The following is a 24,327-nucleotide window of genomic DNA, read 5'->3' on the forward strand; positions in this document are numbered from 1 at the left end:
CGTGTCAAGAGGCAGAGTTCACGGAACTTCCCCCAAGCTTGAGCCATCCAATTACTGAAGAAACACGCAGACAAATCAGGATACAGCATAATTTCAAAATGTCCGGGGATTTCGGTCTTGGAGTGCATGGAAATATGAGCCAACAGGAGGGCTCAACCATGGGGTTGGGAAGGGCAGACAGGAGGACATTGGTGCTTCTAGGGCAGGTGCTTGCCCTTGGAAGACACAGAGCATGTTTTCTCTACACATGTCTCCCCATTCACATATTCAGCAGAATGGCATAGCTTTCCCTGAACGATGGGATTCTGGGACTTTGTGCTAGTGTGGGGAGGTTGCATGATCGTTATTGGGATGATGATTTGGGTAGTAGACTGCAGATGGCTGCATAGCATTCTGTAGTTCGTGACTAACTTAGTTAACTTAGTTATGTGGATTAGTCATGCTACCATCCCCCGCACATTCCACCTTTTCTGGTTCTGTCAGGAAAACATTTTCTCCAATTGGAACTGTGGTCAACGGGCATGGATCAACTGTTGCCCGAAACCCCACAATTTTGGTATTTGGGTACTCCGTATGGAGGTGATCCTGCTTGGAAGATCCACCTACTGTTCGGGAGGCGAGAATTCCTTCGCAGCCAACTTTGTGCCCACTCCACACGACGACTTACCATCCCTGGAACAACATTGCCCTTTTTGTGTTGCGTACGTTGTTGGCTTGCAATAACCAGAGCTCTGTGTGTTCTAGAAAGGTCGGACGCGGCCCATCATTGATACCATCGCGTGGGGTGATATCCTGTTCGGGACCATATATGCCTTGGTTTCGAAGCCGCTCCAGAACATTGCTTCAAGCTTGTAGGTTGCTTTCTTCGATTCTCGCTCCCCGGGCCTGAATTTGATGACTCAATGCCTGCGAGCACGGAACTTCCTAAAAAATATTAGAGACAATCACCAACGTCGGGACAATACAATGCCATGTTACCCATGGTGAGGATCGACGCGTCTTCTAACAATAGAAGCGAGATTGAATGGTCGTGGGCATACACTTTACGGGGTATGAGTTGACATACCTTCTTCCTCTTTTCCTCTGTACGCTGGACCGCTGGAAATAGTCACAATAGCGTCCCAGCGGTATTCCTCTTGTCCAGACCTGAACATCTTCATGAGAAGCAAGCTACAAAAGCAGCCAAAGAGAATCTATTTGGGCTCGCCACAACTAAGTGGCTGTTTCACTGTATATTCTGGCTTATCAGGATGAGACAATTGAAAAATCTGCATGATTTTGAGAATTACTGCCAAGCTCAGCCTTGTTTCAGGGTCTATAAGCTACTACACTGGACAAGGGTGATTTCTGCTGTGGTAATACTACTCCCAAATTATTGTGTCGGCCACGGCTCATGAGCTCAGCCCGGAGAAGAGAGATCCTTGTTTCAACTACTTACCACATGTTTACCATTCCTACCCGGTGCCTAAGGCATTGGAAAAGATCAGTTCTACATCCTTTCGGAGAAACCTGGCTCAGGATGTCTTCGCCCTTTGACCCTTTACCTGTAACCCTTGCTTTGATGGCGGATTCTTCTTAAGCTCCTCATCCTGTGAAGCTTTCACGATCTGGAAAGGTCGCAAGAGAAGGACATATTTGGAATACTCTACTAAGACTCCAAACATCAGTGCCCCTTTAGATGGACATATCATGAGTTTCCAGAGGTTAAGACATGAGGAGATGTTTCTCAAACAGATTTTGCATAAGGCATAAAATTTTAACACCTTAACTCATTGCATCATACCCTGCATTGTTCTCTCTTTTGCTTTCCTTTGAAAGGGTCCCCAGGAGTTTATCGTTGGATGGATTCCAAGTGTATGGAATACTGATTGACGAGATACTTGAACATGAAAATCGTTAAACATCTGAGCTTGTTGGAATTGTGCTTTGGATGACATGAAGTTAAGATATCGCCAAACGAGCTCCTAGTTCCTACTAGAAGCAAGCAAGACTGAGCACCAAATGCAGTTGGGTTCTTGACGGACATAACCAAGCGCTATAGTCATGCCAGACAAGAAAGATATGTACGTCCCTCTAGGAAGCAATAACAGAAGTTCCTTTTGGAGTAAACATAACCTAAAGAACATTGTAAGAATAAATTGGGACATAATATAATAACTCAAGGATGTAAGTCGACATAATACATAATCGACCGTGGACGTCGTTATCCACGTAAAAGTACACACGAAAAAACAACAACAAAGAACCAAACTCCTTTGTATCCCACACCCCCCCCCATAAAATCCCAGTGCGCTGGAGCCAGTGTTTGCCAAGTCCACACTTTATCCCTCATCATTTTATCCCGAAACAGAGTGGCTGACATGAATATATGGATATATGGAGCACCTTAAAACCCCGTCCCTTTTGTCTCCCTCCCCCCCACCCGGGGAGAACTCTGTTTTCATAGAAGCCGACAAGTAACTCACCGAAGATCATCAAAAATAAGGAGAGTAAACCTTGACAGGGTATAATCCAAAAGAAAAGGAGAAAGAAAGAACGAAAGAAACAGGGTATTCTAAACGCTGCGGGGGTGGAAGCAATAAAGCAGAAAATAAAAGATAGAAAAGAAAGAAAAGAAGACAAAATAGGTCTCAAAGCCAACTGGCTAATCAAACGAGGTATCCAAACGCCTACTCGATTAAAAGTAGCCCAGTCTTGCTCCTTCTCTCCTGACACCTTCTCTGACGTTAACGAGGTTTGGGAACTCTGTCTCTAGGCTGCGAATGAGCCGCTCGCTCCGCTCCCTTTTTGCTAATAGGAGAGTTTCTTCCAGTTGACGAATCTCTTGCTGAAGGAGGCGGTGGGAGTCGTGCATGGAGAGGGCGAGAAGTTCTTCGGCATACTGCCGGAGTCGGTGCAGTTGGGATTCGAGGAAAGGGAGCGACGGACTAGATGGAGAAGTGGAGGTGGAAACGGAGGTTAGGGGGGTTTGGAGGGCATTCGTAGACGTTGACGTGGATGTGGATGTGACAGTGCTTGTGGTCGTGGGGCGGAGCTGAGTGGGTGGAACGGCTGTGGTGGTTTGAGAGAAGGGAGGGTGGCCGGAGAGCGGGATGGGGTTCGGGTTTGTAGCTGTGTATAATAGAGGCTGGGGTTGGAGTGGGTTTAAGGTTATGGGTGTCAGTGGTGCGGGAGCGTCATGGTTGACGTCGTGTTTGTCATCTCCGTCAATATTTCTCCCGTGTGGTGTCGTGTAGGTGCCATTCCTGCTGCAACTATCATTTCCAAAGGTGGCTATATCGGTAGAATGTCGCTTCATCGTGGGAGACGAGGCCGCGTCCACCATGACTTCTGAACTGCATCCGGATTTGAGAGGGGGAAGCGAAACGTGATGAGATGCCGGGGTCGGCATTCGAGTTATATAATCTATACCATGTAGAGTTTTGCCATCATCGCGTATCTGCTGATTGACTCTGGAATTTCCGTGCAGTTGCCTAGGAATCTTCGCGCGACCTTGTTCGCTATCTGCCTGTCGGGGAATATCATTTTCGTCTGTACGTGTGACGGACGAGCGTTTGGAACTGCGATTCAAGGGGGGCATGTTATTCAAATTGGTGATAGGGTACTCGGGTGTGTCTTGTAGAAGATTATGCATGGCCGATGGTGTAGACAACGGGCGCTTCTGTCCTTTGGGAGGCACCGATGTGTTGGAATTCCCGGGAGTAGAAGGCATATTCCTCTGTTTATAATAACCGCCTGCAGTTAGTACTGCTTCCTGCGCCATAGGACCAATAACGCGAACAAGTAAGAGAGAAAAAGACCGCCGCGTCAAAGCAAAGAAAAAGTGACTAACGCACCCTCTTCTGATCAAATACGTTGTCAGTAAACCCCATTATCTTTCCACGTGCATCGGCAGGTTTCACCCTTCGTTTCGATGCTGGCTTTTCGGCCTTCACATATGCGGAAGGGAAGTGGCAGCACTAATGACAGTGACAGGTTAGCACACTGGAGCCGGCAAAAGAATTTTTTGAACTATCGGGTGAAAGTGCAACGGCCACTCCGGCACAGGTCTGAAAGGTCACATACCCGACAGTTGCAGTTTTCCAGGCATTTGGGACAGATCCACAGTCCGGCGTGACGCATAACATCTGCAGAGTTCATATCAAAATGGCGGTAAAGTCCGCGGAAACAAAAAAAGGCCGCACAACGATCGCAGCGCCGACCCTTCCACTCCAAATGATCGATGCGGCAAAGATGGCATAGTCTGCTCAAGGTATTCTGCTTAGCGCGCATTAGATCGTTGACGGCCGTCCCCAATGGTTTACGGCGGTCCGATGCTCGACTATCATCCAATTTGTAGCCCAAAATCTGCTGGGCACGGTCTAAGACACGGGCGCAAGTCTCTTCTGGCACGATCTCGGCCCACGAATAGCTGCGAACATGTTCGCAGCTTCGACCGTTTAAGAAGCAGAGGAGACATAGGTCGAAGTCTTCACACTCGCTGCATCGCAAATGGCGATTCCAAATGGCTGTACTGCAGAAGTCGCATGTCACAATGGCCGTTTTTGGAACACGCACTAGTGTTATCGACGTGACCGGTTCATCTGTAATCATTTCTTCTTGAACCATCTGGCGAAAGAGGCGTGTAAGGAGATGTAGGTCCGGTGGGATCGGTGCCTTGGGATCATCTCCCAGCAAGCTCAACATGGCACATGCAAGCGAAAGGTTTGACTGCGCGACATCTGGATGACAGAGTCGGTTAAATGGAGGCTGCACATAGACAAGCCCAGCTTCTAGTGACAGAGGGTGCAATATATTCCACACGATTTTAGTAGCAACAGAACCGAGATTCCAAACCTGGTGGGCCGTAGCTGGTGGAAATACCACCAGATCACCTGCCTTCTGTTCATGGACATACAGTGGAAAATCAGCATGTTTCAACTCCTCTGGGTCAAGATTCAGCCAGTCAACGTGGGGAGAAGCCCCTCTGGAGGCCATGAACGTGTCGTACTTTGTTTGCGACTCAAAATCGGTCCCGAAACAGAGGACGGGGCGGTCTGAACCCACGTAAGCCTAGATACACAACATTGGACATGGGGCTTAGACTCACTGCTCCCTTCAATTAAGAGGTTCAATGCAACCGTGGACGAGAAACATCTGTGAAATCCTGATCTATCCGGGAGATTAGCGATAGAGAATTGGAGCTCAGGGATAAAGGCAACCAACGAGGATCCTTCCGAACCGACATAAGCCATCATGACCTCGCTTCTCGCGCAGGGAGGCAGCCACTGGAAGAGATCCAAGCGGCCTGCCCATTGCACTTCGGGAGGCAGTAACTTGCGACATAGCTCCAACCAAGCCTCCGGGCATGGCAAATCGCGCGCGTACAAATTTTTAAATTCCCTATATGACTGACGGGCGGCGTCGGCAAACTTCCTTAGAGTGAAGTTCAAGTCTCTACCCGTGCTACAGTTTCGAATAGGGATATCTAACTCAACTTAGTTAGCGATACGGGACGTATAGAGGATTTCTCGCGGCAGCGTGGTACCGATGAATCACCCTTCCTTGACGCGGTTTGAAAATCGTTACAGGCAAGGAGACTCCAGAAGCGCAACGGAACAGAGAAGAATAAATCAAGGGCTTCCAGCGCCATACTTTTCTTTGTAGAATGTTCGATCAGCCCCTCGATCGAGAATATCCTCCTATCCCACTGAGGTAGCTTCTCAAAGTCCTGGATCACGAAAGGGTGTCCGGCCTGCAGTTTCTCGGACAGCCAGTCCGCAAAACCGGTTGGTCTATCGTTGGCTGAGACATGATTGCCGGTGCGATTCGGGTATGCAGAGCCGCGACCTCCCACGGCGTTGGACACTCCAATGGCGCGTTGGAGGTCGAGGATGGAGTAACGCGGGAACTCGACGAACGGCTTTCCGAGGGCCAGAAGATCCGCGGCACGAAGAGAGATCAGAGCGGAGGGCGTGTTGGTGGTTTCCACGGCGTGCGGAGCCGTCATTGTTGATGGCACATGGGCCAGCGGCGACACTCGAGTGCCAGTTAAAGGACCATTGTCGCAGGCAGAGCTTCGACCGTCGATGTTCGCGAAGAAGGTTGGCTTGCGAATTGCCGGGGGTTGACGATCACTGATCCGCAGGCGAAGCTCTGGCGTTGGGTCTTGGCAACCGTGACAACAACCGAGCAAAAGCGACGGGCGGTTTCTGGGACGTGCGAAGCGTGGCCGGCACGGTGCGAATAAATATTAACGAGCTCTCGTCCAATCTCCAGGGTGATCGGCCTGCAAGGGTTTCTTCACCCGAACCATGGGGCTGGGTTTGCTTCTTCCTGGATTTCGAGAGGGGTCGGCGCTGATCAGAGTTGCCTCGGGCAAGGGTATCGCGTAGTTAGCTGGGGATGGCTATTTCCTGTCCCAATGGTCACCGGCGGCGAGGTTATGCTGGTCCGATACCCCGGGGCGAACGCGGACACTACAGCGCTGCCGACGACGACGACGACCACCACGATGGCAATCTCATCGAAGGGATTCCGCCAGTATGCCACGGTTACTAGGTCTTGCGACTCCCAATGACCACGGCATCTCGCCACTAATAGACTTGGTTGATTAACTACTTCTCTCAAGCTCAAGGACGGCAGAGTGAGTCGCAGCTGCTTTCTGCTTCCACGCACGGTGCGCATGCTTGGACGCCTCCCGGAACGGCGTCTTATTTGCGCGGACAGAAGTTTACGGCGCAGATCCCGGGGTTGGAACCAACTCACGCCGAAATGACGAACATGCAATACAGTCTTTTGGCCCAGGCCCTCGCTGCGAGAAATGCAGCAGGGATGAGGGATCTCGGGTGTCTTACATATTTTTCCCGTCAGGATTGCACATCCAAAACCAGAGTCGCCTAATTCCTCCGGGTTGTATGCGCGTGCATGCATATGGAGTGTATATGACTACTTTCCCACCCCTGTCCCCAGAAACGTCCCCATACCATGTCCCCGGCAACTCCCAACAGTTGATCTTTCCGGGTTCGACCGCTGGAATGGGGCCCCAGCATCGTATTCGTCGTTTGTTGCTGCAACAGGAAAATACTTCTGCAGCTCCCAGCCGCCTGTACGAGGACGACCCCGACATACCCTGGTTAACCATTAGCTCATGAAGACGGGTGACCAGCCGCTGGCGATTCCGCTTTCCAGGAACCGGGTGCTGGGGGATTGGGATGATGGTTAACGAGAAAGAAAATATTATTACGGAGTACTATTAACTAACCTATTATTAGATATCTCGTCATTATTATCCAAATTCAAACACCGTGATGCACCTCCCAACACAATAACTCTCTTGCCATGAAAATGAGCGCAACCCCACAAGAATTTCTTTTTCATAATGTCGGCAAATCAAGGGCTTGAAACAGGAGCAAAGGAAAAAGGAAAAAGGAAACAGAAAAAAAAAGGGTGTATTCGGCAACGAGGGTCTTAGCTTGAAACCCCATACGGTCTTGCCCCCTCTTTAGATACCTGAATCATCCTGGAAGAACCCATCAGGCTCCCAGTGGTTCTTGGGGTTACTGAACCAAGTGTCCCAATTTTTGCAGACTCTCTCCACCTCTGCAACTTCATCTTGTTTGTTCATCAAAGATGCCTTGAAATCATCACGGCGCTCAAGGATTTGCAGTGCCAGGCCTGCGGATGAGTGCCATGCGATGTGGCAATGCAAGACCCACGATCCTGGGTTGTCGGCCTTAAATGCAATTACGAGGAATCCACGTGCTGATAGCAGGACTACGTCTCGTCGAGGTGGATTGTCGAGCGTCAAATTCAATTTCTCGGGACTAAATGGCTTCGTCGACTGCTGGAGCAAGACGTAATCGTGACCGTGAAGATGCAACTGAACACGCGTTAGAACTGCTTGCTGAATTTGCCGCAGACTTGACACTTGCGGAGGTGGGGTTTGACTTACCGGGTGAGCTACAGCAGTTTTATTGGGCCGGCTGAACGTGTCGGTGATCAAAAGATACACCCAGCCGTTTCTCGTGTGGTCCTCTGATGGATACACAACCAAGGTGTCGTCGAACCTAGCCTTGTCCAGGTTCTTGACTAGGGGGTTTGAGTAGTTCACCCACATGGGAGAAGGGCCAATGGTCCAGTAGGTAACTTCGCCGGAACTTGGTGGGCGCCCTGGCATACGCCATTTTCCGAGTTCGACATCACTACGAGTGGTGTTCGTGAATATACCAGGGTAGAGTAGTGGATCTGGAACCTGCCATGAGAGGATAGGCTTCAGCCGCTCGAAGGGTTCATCGCGACACTTGAGGGAGAATTGCTCTCGCATGGTCGTTGGGAATTTTCTGGTCTTTCGGTCATAGTACAGCACCCCTAGTCTCTCATCCGGAGGATGCTCGGACTCAAAACGACCGCATCGTTCGGTTGGGATAACGCGCATCCAATGCGCGTCGCCGGATCTAGCTTTTGGGAGTGTATTTAAGATAACGTGATATCGTTGGCCTGGATGGGAATTTAGCACGTACGCTACAATTTGGTTCCATATCAACGACTTACCTATTCCAACCGCAATGTGGTCAGTGTCGTACGGAGTTATTGGAACGAAATCCGCTCCGATAACCGTCAAATTGTGGTTATCAACTGAAAAGATGAACGTGGAATCCGTTGAAGCATTGATCAGGCGCAGAAGGTACTTTTTCCCCTAAGAAAGGATTCAGTAAAGTTTCCTGATCATTTTCGTGTGGAGGAATATTAACCTTTTTTACAACGGTGCTATACTTTCTCTTCGGAGCCTTGTCACCGAGACCAGTGTAGCTCCCTAGACTTGTTAAGAATACTTGTGACATACATGCAGAAGCGTGGCGACTCACCTTTTCCATTCAACAATATGCTGCTCATCCTCGGAGGTCTGCCAGCCTGTTCTTGATAGTACTCCTCGAAAGCGCTGTTGTGAAGGTGATCGGTCATCAACAGCGGATCAAGGGAGAAGTTGTAATCGGCGCTCGATGGACCGTGGATTGTTAAAGGCCCAGCCAAACCATCGGAATATTGCAAGGAGTAGTGGCTGTGATACCAAGTCGTTCCATATTGAGTTGCTTTAAACTTGTACGTAAAGGAATCGCCTGGAGCAATTGGACACTGTGTGGCTCCTGGAACGCCGTCGTACAAGTTGGCATTAAGCATTCGGAGGCCATGCCAGTGGATTGCAGTTCCGTTATACTCAAGCTTGTTCGTGATGGTGATTTCTAAGCAAGGTTAGTAACGGTCAGTAACCTTGTCTCGGGGGGAAAAGTAAACTGACCAAGGTCATCACCCCAGCAGGCCTCTGCAAAAGCGTGCGTGTTAGCATATGGTTAAAACTATGAAGTTGCAGAGGAACTTACGAATCCAAGGGCCAGGGTATGTGCCATTGAAAAGTTTTGCCTTGGTGAATGGCACTCCGTCAAAATTAACGGTACCGTTGATGATTTCTAGGTAATACTATCCAAAGGCGAAAGAGTTTAGTAGAGTGATTTTGCTTCCGGATTCAGAGGAAACCAACTTTTCGAGTGATGCCCTTGGGTGTGTACTTTTCATAATCGGTAGCAACGCCATACTCGCGAGGTTCAGGCGCCGGGCCCTTACCAACCCATTTGAGCCAATTCCGTTTGTCGAATTTATCATGGACCCATCCGTGCATGTCTGGATAGGAGCACTCAATGATATTATTTGAGCTATGGCCATTGGAACTGGGCTTAAAAACTGGTCCACGCTGCTTGGTAACAGAAGCAGCGCTGCCGTAACAAGTCCATAGGACAAGAAACAAAAGAAGCTGATAAAAAACCATGAAGCAAGCTTCACCGGGCCTCACTGCAGGGAATTGATAAGAGGTATTATTAACTAAGAATCCCCACTGGTGATAGCCCTTTAATTCCTTTACAAGGGGGGGTTCGTTAAATTTATATCCCTCCAGCTAAGCTAAAAGATGCCGGAGTGCAGCATCTCCGCCAAACCATTACCAGACACCACACGCAAATGCGCGGCAGAGTGAAATCCGAAATATGGAGGACACAAAAGGTTCATGCACAAATATATGTATCAGATGTGGTCGTGCGGTTCCAAAATCAGCGGATGTTTCGCATGCACTCGACGGTGCCTGGCACCTCTAACCAAGAATTGGGCATTGTTTGCCATATATTGGTAGAAACCGGAGGTAAAATGGAATGTGAACAGTTAGTAAATAAGTGCTGTTAGGCCGCAAATCTGACCTGGAGCAAGAAATATCACGATTAGCAAAAAGGATTTTGACTTGAATATCGGCCCCACATTTGTCAAGAGTAGCTTTCAGGACATCTTCATCGGCATTCTCGCTGCCGTCCCACACGATTTTCACTTTACGTAGACAGCCTGGACCTATCGGGAAGACGTCCGATGTGATGGAGAAACACGGCGGTCTTGTACGTAAGATAGAGGCTTGCCGGCCGCCACCAAACTGAGACGGGAACTGAAGAACAGACTGAATTTGAACTTTCTTTGCATTTTCCATAACTTCTTCCAAGAGTCAGAGTGCCAAGTGGATGGACATAGATGCTTCAATATATCCAAAACTCTTCCCCAATGCTGTTGATCACAACTCTTCGGGGCAGGGATATTTTCTTATTTTCTTATTTTCTTTTCTTTCATCTCTTTCTGAAGAACAGAGGAAGATATAGCACTCGCTCACTCGCTGAGTATGTATCGTATGAAAAGCGGGGAAACCTCGTGCTAATCCCAATCAAACCCCAAAACATCGACAGCTGGTCAAAGTTTTTGCCGAAAAATCTCCTTGTAGGATAAGGGGCGAAGAACGGAAGAGAAAAGCGCGAAGAGAAACAAAAAAAATAAAGAAAGAAAACGGTTATCGTTCGTTCAATCAATCCCGTTACACATATATCACGATCGATGGAGAGGAAAAAAAAAAAGGGCTCAAAAGGAAAGAAGGCTAACCCAACGGAGAATTCTATGAGGCAAAACCCGACTCTCAACTCCACCCAAGGAAAAAATAACAAAAGCCATGCAGAATGACTCTCGAAACGCCACTGCTCGGAATCGGTTTCAGCGCCAGGGAAAAAAAAAAAAAAAAAAAAAAAAAAAAAAGGAAAGAAAAAGAAAAAGGACGTTTTGAGAAAAATGTCCTGATGGCTTTCTCGCTCCCAACCCCTATCCGAGAAAGTAAAACTTTGGTCAACACGACCACATTAGAAGTTAGAAATCTGTACAATATACACACACAAAAAATGGAAGGGGAGAGGAGGACCGCTTGAAGTCGCTTAGTGTCTGTGTCTATTCGTCTTTATCGTAATTGTATAATCGATGCATTTCTCTCTTCCACCATCGAGTGACGCCGTCAGCTTTGACCAGCCAATCCACGGCTTCATCGCCCCATTTCTGCTTGAGGGTGTGCGACAACTCGGACACTGACCAGCCCTCGATGGGGTCTATTTCGTCCGGATCGGTGTCCAGGTTGGTGAAGCGGTACGAAAATTCTTGCTTGAGGGGAACAATCACTCGCCATGGTTTGCCTGCGGACTGCACTGATACCATGTCACCGCCGGAGTTGATAATTCCAAGGTTCCACGAATATCGGCCTTTGTGTTCAGATTTGAATGGGCGCAGTAGTGACTGGCCCTCATAGTCGTGAATAATGTCGGAAGCTACCGCAGTATCGAACGAATTCAAGGATTTGCTGTGGATAAGCAGGTCGAGGAGAGTCGGCAGGATGGCCATCGACGTTGCGTTGGCTTCGATCTGTATACGGGGAAGATGCGGGTGTCGGAAGACAATAGGAACTCGGAAGTTGCTGATGTGGCCGTTTTTGTACGTTCCTGTCATGGGACCGTCTTCCTCGAAAGCTTGACCACTAGTCAACCTAGTCAGTATAGAAGTGTAGGTATTTGATACATAAAAGGCGGTGTGGCTTACTGGTCACCAACAAAAACCACTAATGTTTCGTTTGCAATGCCGGCTTTATCGATCATTCCGAGAATTTCACCCATCCAGAGGTCGACGTATCGGATAGTGTTGAGGAAGCTATTCATATTCTTATGTGCCTGCGAGCCCATGTAATCCGTTTTATTGTAAAAATCAGGCACCTTCCATGGGTGATGTGTGGTGCTTGTGAAGTGAGACAAGAAAAGACGTGTTTTGTTTTGCGCAGCCTCCATAATCATATCGCGGACAGGAGCTCTGACATCTGTATCGGGAAAGCTGAAGGTACCCATCATGTTAGTCTTAAAATTTGGGCAAAAAGAGATGACACGGGGAAAACTTACCCGAAATAATTTAAGATGGGAGACTTTGGAGGATAATACTTCGAGCTTTCGTTCAGAAGCGTTTCTTTGACAATGACCTCGTGCATGCCCATCTTCTCGTTCATGATACCCTGTCGATCATACGTATCCGTAATGGACTGAATGAACACAGATTTCCACGGCCTGGAGTGGACATCAGCCCGATAGGGATCGGATTCGACTCTCTGCTCCAATTGTGCCTTCGACGTCTTGTTCTCCTTCTTCGCATTATTAAACAGTTGCAGGATTTGGGGAATGCATGGCTGGTAAACATCAGTCGTAACCTCTTCCAAGAAATTGACTGGCAGCGGGAAAACACCGCAATGGCTGCCAAGAAAACTCTTGAAGGAGAGACTGCTTCCGGTAACAGCACCCACGACATTGATACCCCCCATACCAGGAGCCACAGAATCTCGCCAGATGTCCGAAGAAAACTCAAGATCGGGCTTCCCCGTTGAATTCTTCCAGAAGTGCTCTCCGGTAACTTGTTCAGCGACCGGGGTCAGCTGGCGCAGTTTCATGTTTATCTCCTCTCTGTCCTTCTCATCATGCGATTCCAGGATGTTCTTGTGTAGGTTAGACCCCTCCTTTACGGGGAAGAGGTCCTTCCTGTGACTTTCCATGGTGATCAGGACGACGTTCGAGATCAGCACCGACGACAGGGCGGCCTCGAGGGACTCGTACATGGCCATGTCCAGATTGGTGATTCGGAGGGGATCCGCGACCGGGTTATAATAGTTGGCCGCATCGCCGGACTGGCATTTGTCCTCTATGGATTCTTCCGCATGGGCAGTAGAATTTGTGGGGTCTGGAAAAGCTCGTTGCCATCGCCCGAAGCCATATGGGGTGTCGTCCAGGAGCCATTCAGGTTTCTTTTTTCTGTACGTATTGGCAAGCATGTTGCTCTTGCCAGGTGCCCAGCCCTTAAAATGGCCGCGGGGCATCTCCCAATTCTCCTCTGCGATCAATTCGGGAAATGGGAAGGGTTCGCTTGAGAGTGACGCACCAAGCGCGCATTTATTCTCGGTGTGGGTCGGAGAATGGAAAACACGCAGCAATGCAACGGGGAGCGTGACAGAGATGTGATTGTACGGCCTGGAAGGACGGAGACAGAGCAGGGTTATAAGGGCGAGGACTCCGGTCAATAGGCAAAAGGGCCATATGCGGATGACTCTCTTGTGAGACTGATCGGGTCTTGTTCGCACGGTAGGCAGGAGCATATCCCAGTTTCCAGGGGTCGTGAGCTTCCAGACAGCAGCCAACCAGAATCCAACCTTATTGTATAGCCATGGCGTGCAGAAGAAAGCGATGATAATAAGGATCATCGCTGAAACCATCACCTCCACAACGCCGCTGAGGATCAGTCCAATCGCAGCTGGATCTCCCGCAACATTCGAGGCAGAGTCGAACTGCATTTCGGCGCCTGTGATGTAGTAGAAGCCCAGCTGGCCAGCGGCGGTCGCAAGCATCAGAAACCTAAGGAGAAAAGAAAGGAAAGAAAACCCTGGTCAGCTCTTCTTTCCGCCATATGGGATTTAGCATGCACCTACGAAAGGAACGCTCCGAGGGTGAGCGCGGCGACGAAGAGTGCGCCGGTGCCGGGCTGGAGCAGGAGCCGGCCCACGATGACGGTGACGACATCTTGGACGAAGAATGTGGGGAAGTAGAGAATGAATCTCAGCGGGGGAATGGTGTGAGCATGCTGGAACAGATGAAGGAACTTGGAGGCGAGGACAGCAACAACAAGAAGGGAGAAAAGAAAGGGGCGCGACAGGCGGACCGAAGGGATATTCATTGCACAAGATCAATGTCTGCTGGCAACAGAGCCCATCTCCTGATTAAATGAAAGATAGGGAACGAGGGAGCATAGAGAGACAGGCGGAGAGACAGAGAAGGGGGGGAGGGGGGAGAGAGAGAGCGAAAGAAAGAAAGAGAGAAACTTGACAGAAGAAGAAGAGCAAAAAAAAGAATAAGGGAGGTAACAGCAGGAGAAAGAGAACAAAGAAGAGAGTGAAGAGACAAACGCAAGGGGGCCACAGAGTGAGAGAGAGAGGGAGAGAGAGTGGGAGGAATATGAACTGGATTGGGCCAGGCAGGGAGGGACAGGCCGTGAAATTTTATTACCACCAAACAGTGTTTTCTGCGTAACCTGCCATCTCTGCAAAGACTTACGCGCTAAAATGGTGGGGACGCTTCTGGCGGAGAGGACTGGCGCTGGTGAAATTACCTATACCGTCTCGTGTCCTCCGGGCCCTTGTGACGCCTTCTCCATGCACTGAAGCCTGGAGGGCCGGCTGGCGGGGACCTGCGAGTTCGCCCTGGGCCGATGCGGCTCATTCCAAGGGCCCGGTCCTCTGCTGTCGGGATTCCCGTTCCAGCTGGGCGAGATTGGATGTATACACACACACGCACACATACGCACGCACACACATGCCACACACTTGTGACAAACACATCGATAGAGAGAGACAGGTTTGACGAGCCGGACCGCGGAGTCTGCTCTCCCTCGTAGCGGACATGCCCCCGTGGCCCCATCGTTGCCGCGCTGGAGGTTGAAACAACGAGCCCACATGAAATGCGCAGGAATCTGGCCATGCGCGCGATATCCCCAAGCGGCTAGGCTGAAAAGCTTAACCTTTCCCGATTTGCGAATAAAGCTCCGGGTTCATTACTAGCGTTGAGCTTGGTTGGTGCGCCGCGCCGGTAACTTTACGGAATACGAAGCCTCCCGGCCGCCAAACTGAGACACCGTATCGATAATACCAAAGCCCATGCGCGCGCGACCCTCAGGATTGGTTGGCCTTCAGGGGCGCCAGCTAGTCCGGTCTCTCTGCGCCGCGTGTGAGGCGACCCTTACGAGAACGAGGACGGACGACACGCTGGATTCGGCGGAGACAGCCTGTGCCAATCGCCGCGACAGTCTCGACCAATGGACCTCGGCAGTCTTTGTCACTCCTGGGTCAGCGGTGGCAGCACACAGCCTTGTTTCGAATAATGGAAGGATCATGACCTCAGGCGCGCGCAGAACAACCTGAGTCCCTGACCTATCGAGCCCCTCGATCTAGCTTACAGCCAAGCCGGCCGACCAAACAGAGAATCGGAAAAATCCCTGGAATGCTGGATTTTTTTTTTTTCTTTTTTTCCTTTTTTTTTTTTTTAATTAATAAAGTTTCTTTCTTCCCCGCCTTTATCGACATGCTATTGGCTGCCAAACAATAATGCCAAAACCACAACCTTTGTCAAACAAGGTTAGAAAAGTTGGTTGCGGAGTGCGGAGCACGGAGGACAATGGATGTATGAAGATTATGCAGGTGGGCCAACGATCATGAAAAATATCTCGTTCCATAGAAACAGGTGGAGAACATCAGACACCACTCTGCCCTACAAGAAACTCTCAGCACCGACAGGGAGAGCAAAAAAACAAAGCTTTCCAGGAGCAGCAGGCTGATGATCACGGCCCAAACCCACCGGAGAGAAAACAAAGCCGTTTTGTGACCCATTCCTTTTTGAAGCCAAAAGTCCGGACACACCGGCTTCCTCCTCCGAAACCCAGCCCGCGCCACTCAACTCATCACCCATATTCCATGGAAACGTAGAATTGCAAACTGTCCCAGTTTATCGCATTCTTGTGACACTTGTTAACCGCCTGGAAACTCCCCTCAAGAAGTATGACCGGATATATGTCCATTGCATAAACCCCTCACCAGGCGATTTCAACTAATAATGCTTTTTCTCGCAACAAAAGAAAATCGATGTTAAGCTTAGCTGCGCTTGAAAGAAAAAAAAGAAAAGAAAAGAAAAGAAATAAAATGAAAGAGGGAATATACCCCTTGTCATAGCTCGCTCACTCAGTCCAATAATCACCGGTCCCTTACACCATCCATACATATCGAGCAAGGTTCTCATCTTTTGAAGCCTCAGCCAAGAAAATCTTGATTAAAATCGGTGGACACTTAATCTATCTGAAAGGTACCGTGATACCGGCCATACCAGGTGTCGTTACATCGGAGTTGGGGCTCCCGGCCACAAGTGTGCGATCGAAGACTCTCAGGGCCATTTTTATACTTTAGTTACACCCTGACATCGTTGTTCCCCGCAGCCTCTCACACTGGGGCCCAACTTTGTCAATGTCTATGACTGCCACCCTCTCCGTGGAGTTAAAGAGAGTTATTAACAGTGTACCGCTCCTCACTCCCCCGCGATCCAATCTATCAACCACTCCGGGGTATCCTTGTCGCTGTTTGTCGATTCGGCAGAAACCGGATCGACATGTTGGTCCAATTAAACGAGCTTCGGCTAATTCCCTGGTCGCTCGAAACAACAGCACTCCTCCGTCCTCCTGACATGGCCTGGTGGATTTAGCTGCTCTGCGCGACCGTTCACGCGAAGAATGCTGATCTCCATTGCTTGACTTCCTACTCTATTTGAAGGATCTTTGGCTGATATACTCCGAAATGCCGGTGGAAAGGTTGCGAGGACTTACCGTTTGTATCGGAGAATATGTCTCTAAAGCTCAGCTGCAGCTCCAGCATCCCAAGGATATTTCCACATGCCATTATTTTTCGCCTGAAACGAATTTGTGAGGTTTACACGGTGTGTAAAGCTGCAACCGTTTGTGGTTTAGTGGACTTCGCCCCCATGGCCAAGTGCGGGCCAAAAGTATTTTTAGCCGCAGTTTTCCCGTCACGCACCGCCGTGCGTAGTCAAGACATTCCACTAATTTCCAGGGCTGTTCGTAGGGCCCCTTTTTTTTTTGTTTTTTTTTTTCCCGCGGTGAGACCATTGAATTTCATAGACGGATTTTTTAGGCGAAGGGCCTCTCAAATACCTCCGCCACTCTTCACATCCAAAGCAGTCCATGACCCAAGTGTGCATCTGTATTCTTCTATCGATCAAGCTTCTTGAGCGTTTTGCACCTCTATGTTCTCACGTTTACCAACAGAATCTATACCGAGCACTCCGTACAGGGGCCTATATGCACGCGCCTGAGGCATCTTCGATACGTTTCAAATTTCAACATACCCCCATACCGGTTCTGTGGCTTTATGTGCATTTGCTCGGGTTTACATCGTTATGGAAAGGATTAAGGTGGCCAACATAGGCAGTGGCTGGATAGAATGAAGCGAGCCAAAGATGAGGATTCTTGCCAATTGGCAAAAAATTCTCTGGGAGATGTGGGAACTTCAAAATTCCAGATTCCGCCAGGACCACTTCCGTTGATGGTGGATCCTTTTTTTTGGCGGTCGTAAACCTGGCCGTCTCCTGCGCTTCGGCCTCTTGGATGCCGTCCATGACGTCTCGCTGATTACATTTGCCCACTTAGTGGCAATTCTTCCTAAGGCCTTGCCACGAGGTCCAAAGGTGGCTTGAGGAGAGGACTGTGCCATCGAGTCGCTGTTGCTGCCGCCGAATTCTACCCTGAGAAGCGTTACTGCTCAGAGCAACGCTGGCGTTTTCGACTTTGCTCTAGTGCGCATTCCATAGTGCCAGTCTCTACCGCTACTGTTGATGATAGAGATTCAGCATTTGAGGCACATCCAACACCTGTTCTGAACATTAAATACCCCTTTTACTCCAGTGTTACATTTTGCACGCCCTCTAGGTCGCTCTAATGGAGGCTCCGCAGTCAGCCCCAATGTAGCCCATGAAAAATTAGCCGGAGAACACCAGCGTCTAGGTTGATGTTGTTAACATCATTAGTACTATAATCATCCGAAATCCCTTGGAGGCGTAACTACAGCGGTTAATAGGCTGTTATGATCGATCCTCTCTATTTTGACCATAGTGCCAATGACACGGTCCCTTTCTTCTGTGTCAGGTGCTATTACTCACGCGAAACAGCGTCATACTCCAGGCTCCCTGATTTCCAATATCCGTGCGATTCAAATCACCCTGGTTGAATCCATTATTAAGTCCTCAATGGGAATATTCACTCGCGGGATTTCTGTTAGGTTTGTATCGACACTAACTTGGGGACTTGGAGAAGGTTGAAAGACTTTTTCCAACGGGTTTGATCAGGATTACCGGCCTTGGATTCGGGCTAGCTACGCACATGTAGTGTTGTCGGTCACGTCTTATGAGTCTCGGCGGTTTCTAGATTTTGTTTTCAAAAAGCCAACATAATGAAGTGGTATATAAGACAAGCCTGTATTGTATTCGGCAGCCCGGACCAGCTGCCTAAGTCTAAACGAGGGGCAGTGCAGAGAATGTACATAAAACGTCACCATCATGGTATGGGACCAATGTATGACACAACTGGCATTGTGAAATTACCGTTGCCTCATAGTACTCGGTTTGCATGACGTTCTTCGGACTAGCATCTGTACTGGGCCACTACTCCGTATAGAGCAATCGGAAGATGCAGGGGTTCATTTGTGTGCCCAAATAGCTTGTATGCGCCGGAGTCGTTACGTGTTGGATGTTTTGGCTGCTGCATGAATGTCGAGAATGTGATGGTTTGACCAGGTGTTCCAGGGTTTTTGGAAGCCACACCGTCATCGACATGCGCACTCAAGAAGAATGAAAAGGCGCGAAGGATTGGCTACGGCGCCGCATTTGACTTCAACAAAGGCATGGTTAATAATGAAAAGGATCACGGAGTATTAGCTGTCTCTCTCTTCTTTTTTTTGTGTGAATAGTGGTTGGTCTGTTATCTTATGTTGTTTCCATTATGTGCTCCGTACATACAATACTTGTTCAGGAGCAACATGGTTAGTTGCCTGTTTCACGAACAAGAAGCATCCTTGCAGCAGAGCAATCAGGGTTGCCAAGTTACAGTACATTTATTCCTCTTTGATCTGGATGCGAAGGTCTGGAAAGTTGAAGAAGTTTCTGTTTTAAAACGCATAATATTTCTCCTCTATATCATTGAGACCTTTTAATATGCTTATTATTGTGTATAACCATCTTCGGAACCGGATAGACATGTATCCTAACCATTGAGATCGGAGCAGCATGCGATCCGAATCATGTCAGACGCCTGGTGACTGCAAAGTTCGTGAAACTTCATGGGCTGGGCCTTTTGCCTCCGAAGCCTCTCATTACTGTTTGTGACAGACAAGTTGGTAACAGCTTTGTATAGATATTTCCGGGTAAAGCATGCTTTGCTACCAGACTATCGAGCTACATCCCGAGCTCATGATATACATATGCCCATATCCTGACCCGATTGCAGGACTTGACCTTGTCGAGTTTGATTGACCCCAAAGTTCGGGTGCGTTGAGTTGGCTATAGAGGGGAGGAAACAAAAATGATAATCCAAATGCCCAGCAATGTAGAAGTTCAGATATTGTTACTAGCTGCTTAAATCTCGGGTTCGAACACGAACTTGACTGAATGCTACGGATCAAAGCGTCGGGTCCGCCACTATGCTATCGACAGATGTATCAAGTATCACAGAACAAAACAAACTCTCTAGAAATGCTTATGCCTCTTTTTGTAGGCTAAGTTATTGCCGCGAAAGAGGGGGGAAAATGGCAATCCTCCTCAAGAAATGAACCTCATTTGCTCACATTGATGGGAACAACTGCATGGAGCTCATCAGGCTCAGGGAAGGGCAAAAATTCAAAAGGGTATAGGTTAGAAATTTCTACAAAAGGCCAACCAAAGTTCGAAGAAAAATTAAGGGTAAATGGGAACAGATCATAGGGGGTGGATCACAGCCTAACATTGCCCCTGTTCAGTTGATCCCACTCTTTCTTCCCAAAGGGAACGTATGTGCCATTGCTCAGCCAGTACAGTCGATCGGTAATCTTATTATTCTCTAGGAGTTCTGGGTTGACGCCCTCAGCTCGTAAAGTGGTCTTCTGCTGCTTGTTGTTGCCGGTTGACTGCATCGAAGCGGTGACTCGAAGAAACTGGGGAACGGCGTACTTTGGTAAATGCGCAGAGGCATGAGCAGCCAAAGATTGAAGAATTTTCTGTGACGGCTCAATAACAACGTTGGAAGTTGGATTCTGAAGTTGTTCTTTGAATATAATTGCGGCACAACCTGCCCTGCCATCATGATGTGGGACCTCGACACCATACACATTCGCCTCATGGACGTCCGGATAATTGCCCAGGATCTCGCTGACCTCGTTTGTCGACACATTTTCACTGCGCCAACGGAAAGTGTCTCCAATCCTATCGGAGAAATACCACAACCCATTGGGATACCACCGGATCATATCTCCCGTGCGAAACCATGCGTCTCCTTTTTTACGAACGTCGCGAATGATCTTTTTATTGTTAGCTTCCGGGTTGTTAACGTATCCCGGAAATTTCTCCGCAATATTTTCTGCATCGACCGCAAATAACAATTCGCCGGGCTCGCCTTTCACGGCTTGCACGCATAGGCCAGTCTTTGGGTCACGTCGAGGAAGCTCCGTGATGGGATCCAGCTCAATAATAGTTGACGAGATCGATAAAAGGAGGTTTCCGAGGGCACCATTGCGGCCAATAGCGCCAGTTGAGTAGTCATTCCGCGATACGTTCAAAGTTATTGACAATCCTTCTGTGGCGCCGTATAGCTCTGCCACCGTATCAATTCCGAACCTCTCTTTGAACCGATTCCAAACGTCTGGGCGAAGGCCATTTCCATAGGCCATTCGAACATTGTGCTTCTTATCAAGATTCTCTCCAGTAGCCGGATCGGTTTGGGTTGGAGTGGCAAGTAAATAACGGAGCGTCTCTCCAACGTACTGCATCACGGTCGCGTCGTTCTCTCTTACTTCATTCCAGAAGTTCCTTGCTGAGAATTTACGGCCAATTGCTAGACTACTAGCATTGAGTAAGCAAGCGGTGTAGCCCAAAAGACCGGCAGTTGAATGATACAATGGCATGCACTGTCTTCAATTAACAAAAGGACGAGGAAGGTGTTAAGGGCTCAATAGTAAGACTTACGGTGTAGACGCGGTCTGTCCGCCGCAGACCAAGTGCTACATGCATAAAACTCGCGGCAGTTATTGCTTTGCTCCAATTGATGATGGCAGCTTTGGGAAGACCAGTCGTGCCACTGGTATAGATAAACATGCAGGTTGAAGTGGCTTCTTGATTACCGCGATCAACGTCAGGTGCCCGAATGGGCTCAAACTCCATAATTTGAAACTCCAGAGTGTTGTCGTGGAATACGACTTCAACAGGGCCACCATTTTTACGGAAATCAGGCGCACTGAAGACTGACAACTGTTCCGGAGGAAAGAGAGGACGCAGCTCTTCATCAACAACGAGAAGTTTGGCATCGCAAATCCGGACACAGTGTTCCAACGGGGCTTTGGTCAGATTATAATTGATCATAGAAGGAACAGCACCAATGCTCCACAGACCCATCCACATGAATATAAACGTCGGTGAATTCATGAAATCCATCGCGACCACATCCCCAGGTTTGACTTGATGGGCCTGCTTCAACCAGGTACCATATCGCAAGACTGTCTGATATGTTTCGTGAAAAGTCCAGATCTTGCCGTGGTAAGCCAGGAAAGGTTGCTGGGCCAGTTTCGGATTCAATGCATGCTGCTCAAGTATGTAGAAGAGGTTCCCACGACCATTTTTGACCCAGAAGAAGCGGCGGAAAACGGCTCTGGCAATGGAGTTTATCAACTTTGCGTCGTAGAAGAGTGACCATCTTGCATTAAGATAGGCGAGGAATGTAGTCGCGGCCGGAACCGAGAGGGTCAGTGGCAGTGTCGCGAGTGCTTCCATGACTGGAGTGTGTTAGCCTTGCCTTCATGCCATCTCAGACCGTGGAGGATCAAGGAGAAGTTATTTGCGACAACGCACCTTTGTTGTTTAATTTTGAGAGAAGTCTACCAAGTGCTGGGTTGTAAGGTCTATCATTCAAGGAGTTCACCGGAGTTCCAGGGCCAACGTTACACAAACGGCTGCACGAACTTCAAAGAGATCGGGTACGCTTGGAATTCAGGACTTGTATCCGATGATCAAAAACATTTGTTCAAACCGAAGACCTCCGGGGCTCAGAGATAACTACTGAAGGGCATGCTGGACTTCCCCTCTCTCTCTCTCCCCCTTGTTGAGGACATCTGTCTAGCTCGAGTTGTTCAGGGCCAACCTCGGCAGGATTTCTGGTTCACTGGTTTCAGGGCAGAACCTTGTGAAAATTGTTGAAAGGCATTGAGCTTTGACCAATGAATATCCTTGAAGGGACAGGTTGGCATCATCTCTGTGGCTGAATCTGAGTTTCCACGATCGTTGCGGAGTTCCACGCGCCTCGCCCCGCGATCCTCGGCGTAAACTAAAACGGAACGGCATCATAAGTGACAACGTATGAAACTCCCATTGCATATGTAACTGGTGAAACAATCTAAGAAAATAGTTTAGAGTTGGCTTACTTGTAACTATATAACGATCAGCGAAAGCAAACGACAGCTACTGCTTGAGATTATTATTATCTAGCCGGAGTAGACTCAATGTGCCTGAGAACCCAACTGCATATGCGGTTAACCTTCTGGTCTACTGCATCATCTAAGTGCTAGTTTATTGGTCCCAGCCAAAGGGACATTCTCGAATTCTTCCTCCATGAACTCTCTCAGAGCCTCAAGTCCCGCTTCCATTATCTCAGGCTTCATGGCATAGCCAATGCGGATATAGCCTTTAAAATCTTCTCGGTTCCCGAAGCCGTAGCTCCCCGGAACCAACAGCACCCCTTTCTTATCTTGTAGTCGTCTACAGAATTCCACGTCGTCCACTGGTTTGCCCATTTTGGAAAACTTGATAAATCCTATCGTCCCCGCGACCGGTCGAACCCAATCGCACGCCCATCGGTGCTGTTCAATAAATGATTCCACACTCGCAATGTTCTGTTTGGCAAGACCCATATTTCGTTGGAGCAGGCTATGTATACACTTGCCGTCGAGCGCAAAAGAGGCTACAGCCTCATCTAGATGGCTCATCGAGATCGTGGAATATGAACGATAATTGAGACAACTTGCAATATAATCGCTGTTCCGAGAAGCGAGCCAGCCAACACGGATTCCTGGAAGGGAATAGCATTTGGAGAGGGAGCCGGACACTAACACATTCTCGTATCCAAGCGATAGTGCAGATGGAGGGAATTCCGGATCCATAGGAGTTATTGAGTGGAACAGAGGTCTAAATATTTCGTCGCTAAATACGATTATCGAGTGTTCCTTTGCGATTTCTACAATGGCTTGAAGTTGAGAACGTGGAGTTATGGCTCCTGTGGGATTCGCCGGATTCCTAACAGGAGGGAAAGAGAAGTTGTTAGTGTTAGGATTACCGATAAAGTGAGGAATTTCTTACGTTAGAACAATCATCTTGGTATTTGGCTTGATGAGATCCTTCAGCTCTTCTAAATCCAACTGCCATTTATCTTTCTCTTTGCTCTTCCACAGGGTAACTTCGACACCGATCGACTTTGGCAAAGAATACAATTGCTGATAAGTAGGGTACTGAACAATAACGTGGTCCCCAGGGCTACATAAAGCGTGGAAGACCACGAGGTTGGCTAACGAGGCACCAGGTGTGATCAAAACGTTATCGACGGGCAGTGGAGTCGGAATCTTAATAGAATAAAGATTGGCTATGGTTGTTCGAAGCTGTTTTGAGCCCTGGTAGGCCTCACCGTAACATAATGGCATGGTCAAGATGGAAGCTGGAAGCGGCGGGTTCCTATCCTGTTCGCCTTCGGCGAGGGATGACAGCTCCTCAATTGAGACAGACGCAGCGCAAGAGCTGGAAAGGTCATATTTGGCTAATTGCGATTCCGTATCAATCCACTAGGACAAGGCAAAACGCTAGTTAGTTGTGTGCTCATAACGTGAAAAATGTAGGGAAGCATCCAAGCCTCGCGTTGCTATCCCGAGATGCGGGGTTTCGGACGCCGGAGACCGGCCGTTTATTAACTCACCCGCTGGGCAGCGAAAAAATCGATGTTAACCATTCTCGTAGGCAGCGCAAAGTAAAAGGAGTTTATCGGTGTGTACGGAGTAAGAGAAGGTTGGTCTTCTGGATAGAAGGACTTATGGCTCGGCTCTGGTCATAGGGAGCAATAAGTATCATAGATGGAGTAAGGTTCACTCCT

General features: G+C 48.8%; 6 protein-coding genes across 6 annotated transcripts; all 6 read right to left on the reverse strand.

Annotated features, from left to right (window-relative positions):
• Positions 1-2,136: 2,136 nt before the first annotated feature.
• On the reverse strand, positions 2,137-5,989 carry D8B26_004309 (uncharacterized protein; the record flags this gene model as incomplete). The annotated part of the gene is made up of 6 exons (XM_066124444.1): positions 2,137-3,718; positions 3,837-3,959; positions 4,066-5,036; positions 5,090-5,151; positions 5,206-5,467; positions 5,539-5,989. The coding sequence occupies 6 exons, from the start codon at positions 5,987-5,989 to the stop codon at positions 2,678-2,680; spliced, it is 2,910 nt and encodes a 969-aa protein (XP_065980525.1). The 3' UTR covers positions 2,137-2,677.
• Positions 5,990-7,483: 1,494 nt separating this feature from the next.
• Positions 7,484-9,159, reverse strand: D8B26_004310 (uncharacterized protein; the record flags this gene model as incomplete). The annotated part of the gene is made up of 5 exons (XM_066124445.1): positions 7,484-7,861; positions 7,934-8,478; positions 8,533-8,677; positions 8,733-8,794; positions 8,847-9,159. The coding sequence occupies 5 exons, from the start codon at positions 9,157-9,159 to the stop codon at positions 7,484-7,486; spliced, it is 1,443 nt and encodes a 480-aa protein (XP_065980526.1).
• A 343-nt stretch (positions 9,160-9,502) lies between these two features.
• D8B26_004311 (uncharacterized protein) lies at positions 9,503-9,802 on the reverse strand (the record flags this gene model as incomplete). Its single annotated transcript, XM_066124446.1, has 1 exon — positions 9,503-9,802. One exon carries the CDS (start codon positions 9,800-9,802, stop codon positions 9,503-9,505), a length of 300 nt encoding a protein of 99 aa, XP_065980527.1.
• Positions 9,803-10,490: 688 nt separating this feature from the next.
• D8B26_004312 (uncharacterized protein) lies at positions 10,491-14,139 on the reverse strand. The gene is made up of 4 exons (XM_003065115.2): positions 13,835-14,139; positions 12,267-13,760; positions 11,917-12,201; positions 10,491-11,854 (listed from the first exon to the last, which is right to left on the reverse strand). Exons 1-4 carry the CDS (start codon positions 14,077-14,079, stop codon positions 11,278-11,280), a joined length of 2,601 nt encoding a protein of 866 aa, XP_003065161.1. The 5' UTR covers positions 14,080-14,139; the 3' UTR covers positions 10,491-11,277.
• Positions 14,140-19,939: 5,800 nt separating this feature from the next.
• D8B26_004313 (uncharacterized protein) lies at positions 19,940-22,290 on the reverse strand (the record flags this gene model as incomplete). Its single annotated transcript, XM_003065116.2, has 3 exons — positions 22,047-22,290; positions 21,168-21,970; positions 19,940-21,109 (listed from the first exon to the last, which is right to left on the reverse strand). Exons 2-3 carry the CDS (start codon positions 21,966-21,968, stop codon positions 19,940-19,942), a joined length of 1,971 nt encoding a protein of 656 aa, XP_003065162.2. The 5' UTR covers positions 21,969-21,970; positions 22,047-22,290.
• Positions 22,291-22,629: 339 nt separating this feature from the next.
• D8B26_004314 (uncharacterized protein) lies at positions 22,630-24,235 on the reverse strand. Its single transcript, XM_003065117.2, has 3 exons — positions 24,154-24,235; positions 23,547-24,022; positions 22,630-23,483 (listed from the first exon to the last, which is right to left on the reverse strand). Exons 1-3 carry the CDS (start codon positions 24,184-24,186, stop codon positions 22,745-22,747), a joined length of 1,248 nt encoding a protein of 415 aa, XP_003065163.1. The 5' UTR covers positions 24,187-24,235; the 3' UTR covers positions 22,630-22,744.
• Positions 24,236-24,327: the final 92 nt, after the last annotated feature.

This window comes from Coccidioides posadasii, chromosome 2 (genome assembly GCF_018416015.2).
Source record: "Coccidioides posadasii str. Silveira chromosome 2, complete sequence".
In the NCBI taxonomy this organism is placed as follows: domain Eukaryota; kingdom Fungi; phylum Ascomycota; class Eurotiomycetes; order Onygenales; family Onygenaceae; genus Coccidioides; species Coccidioides posadasii.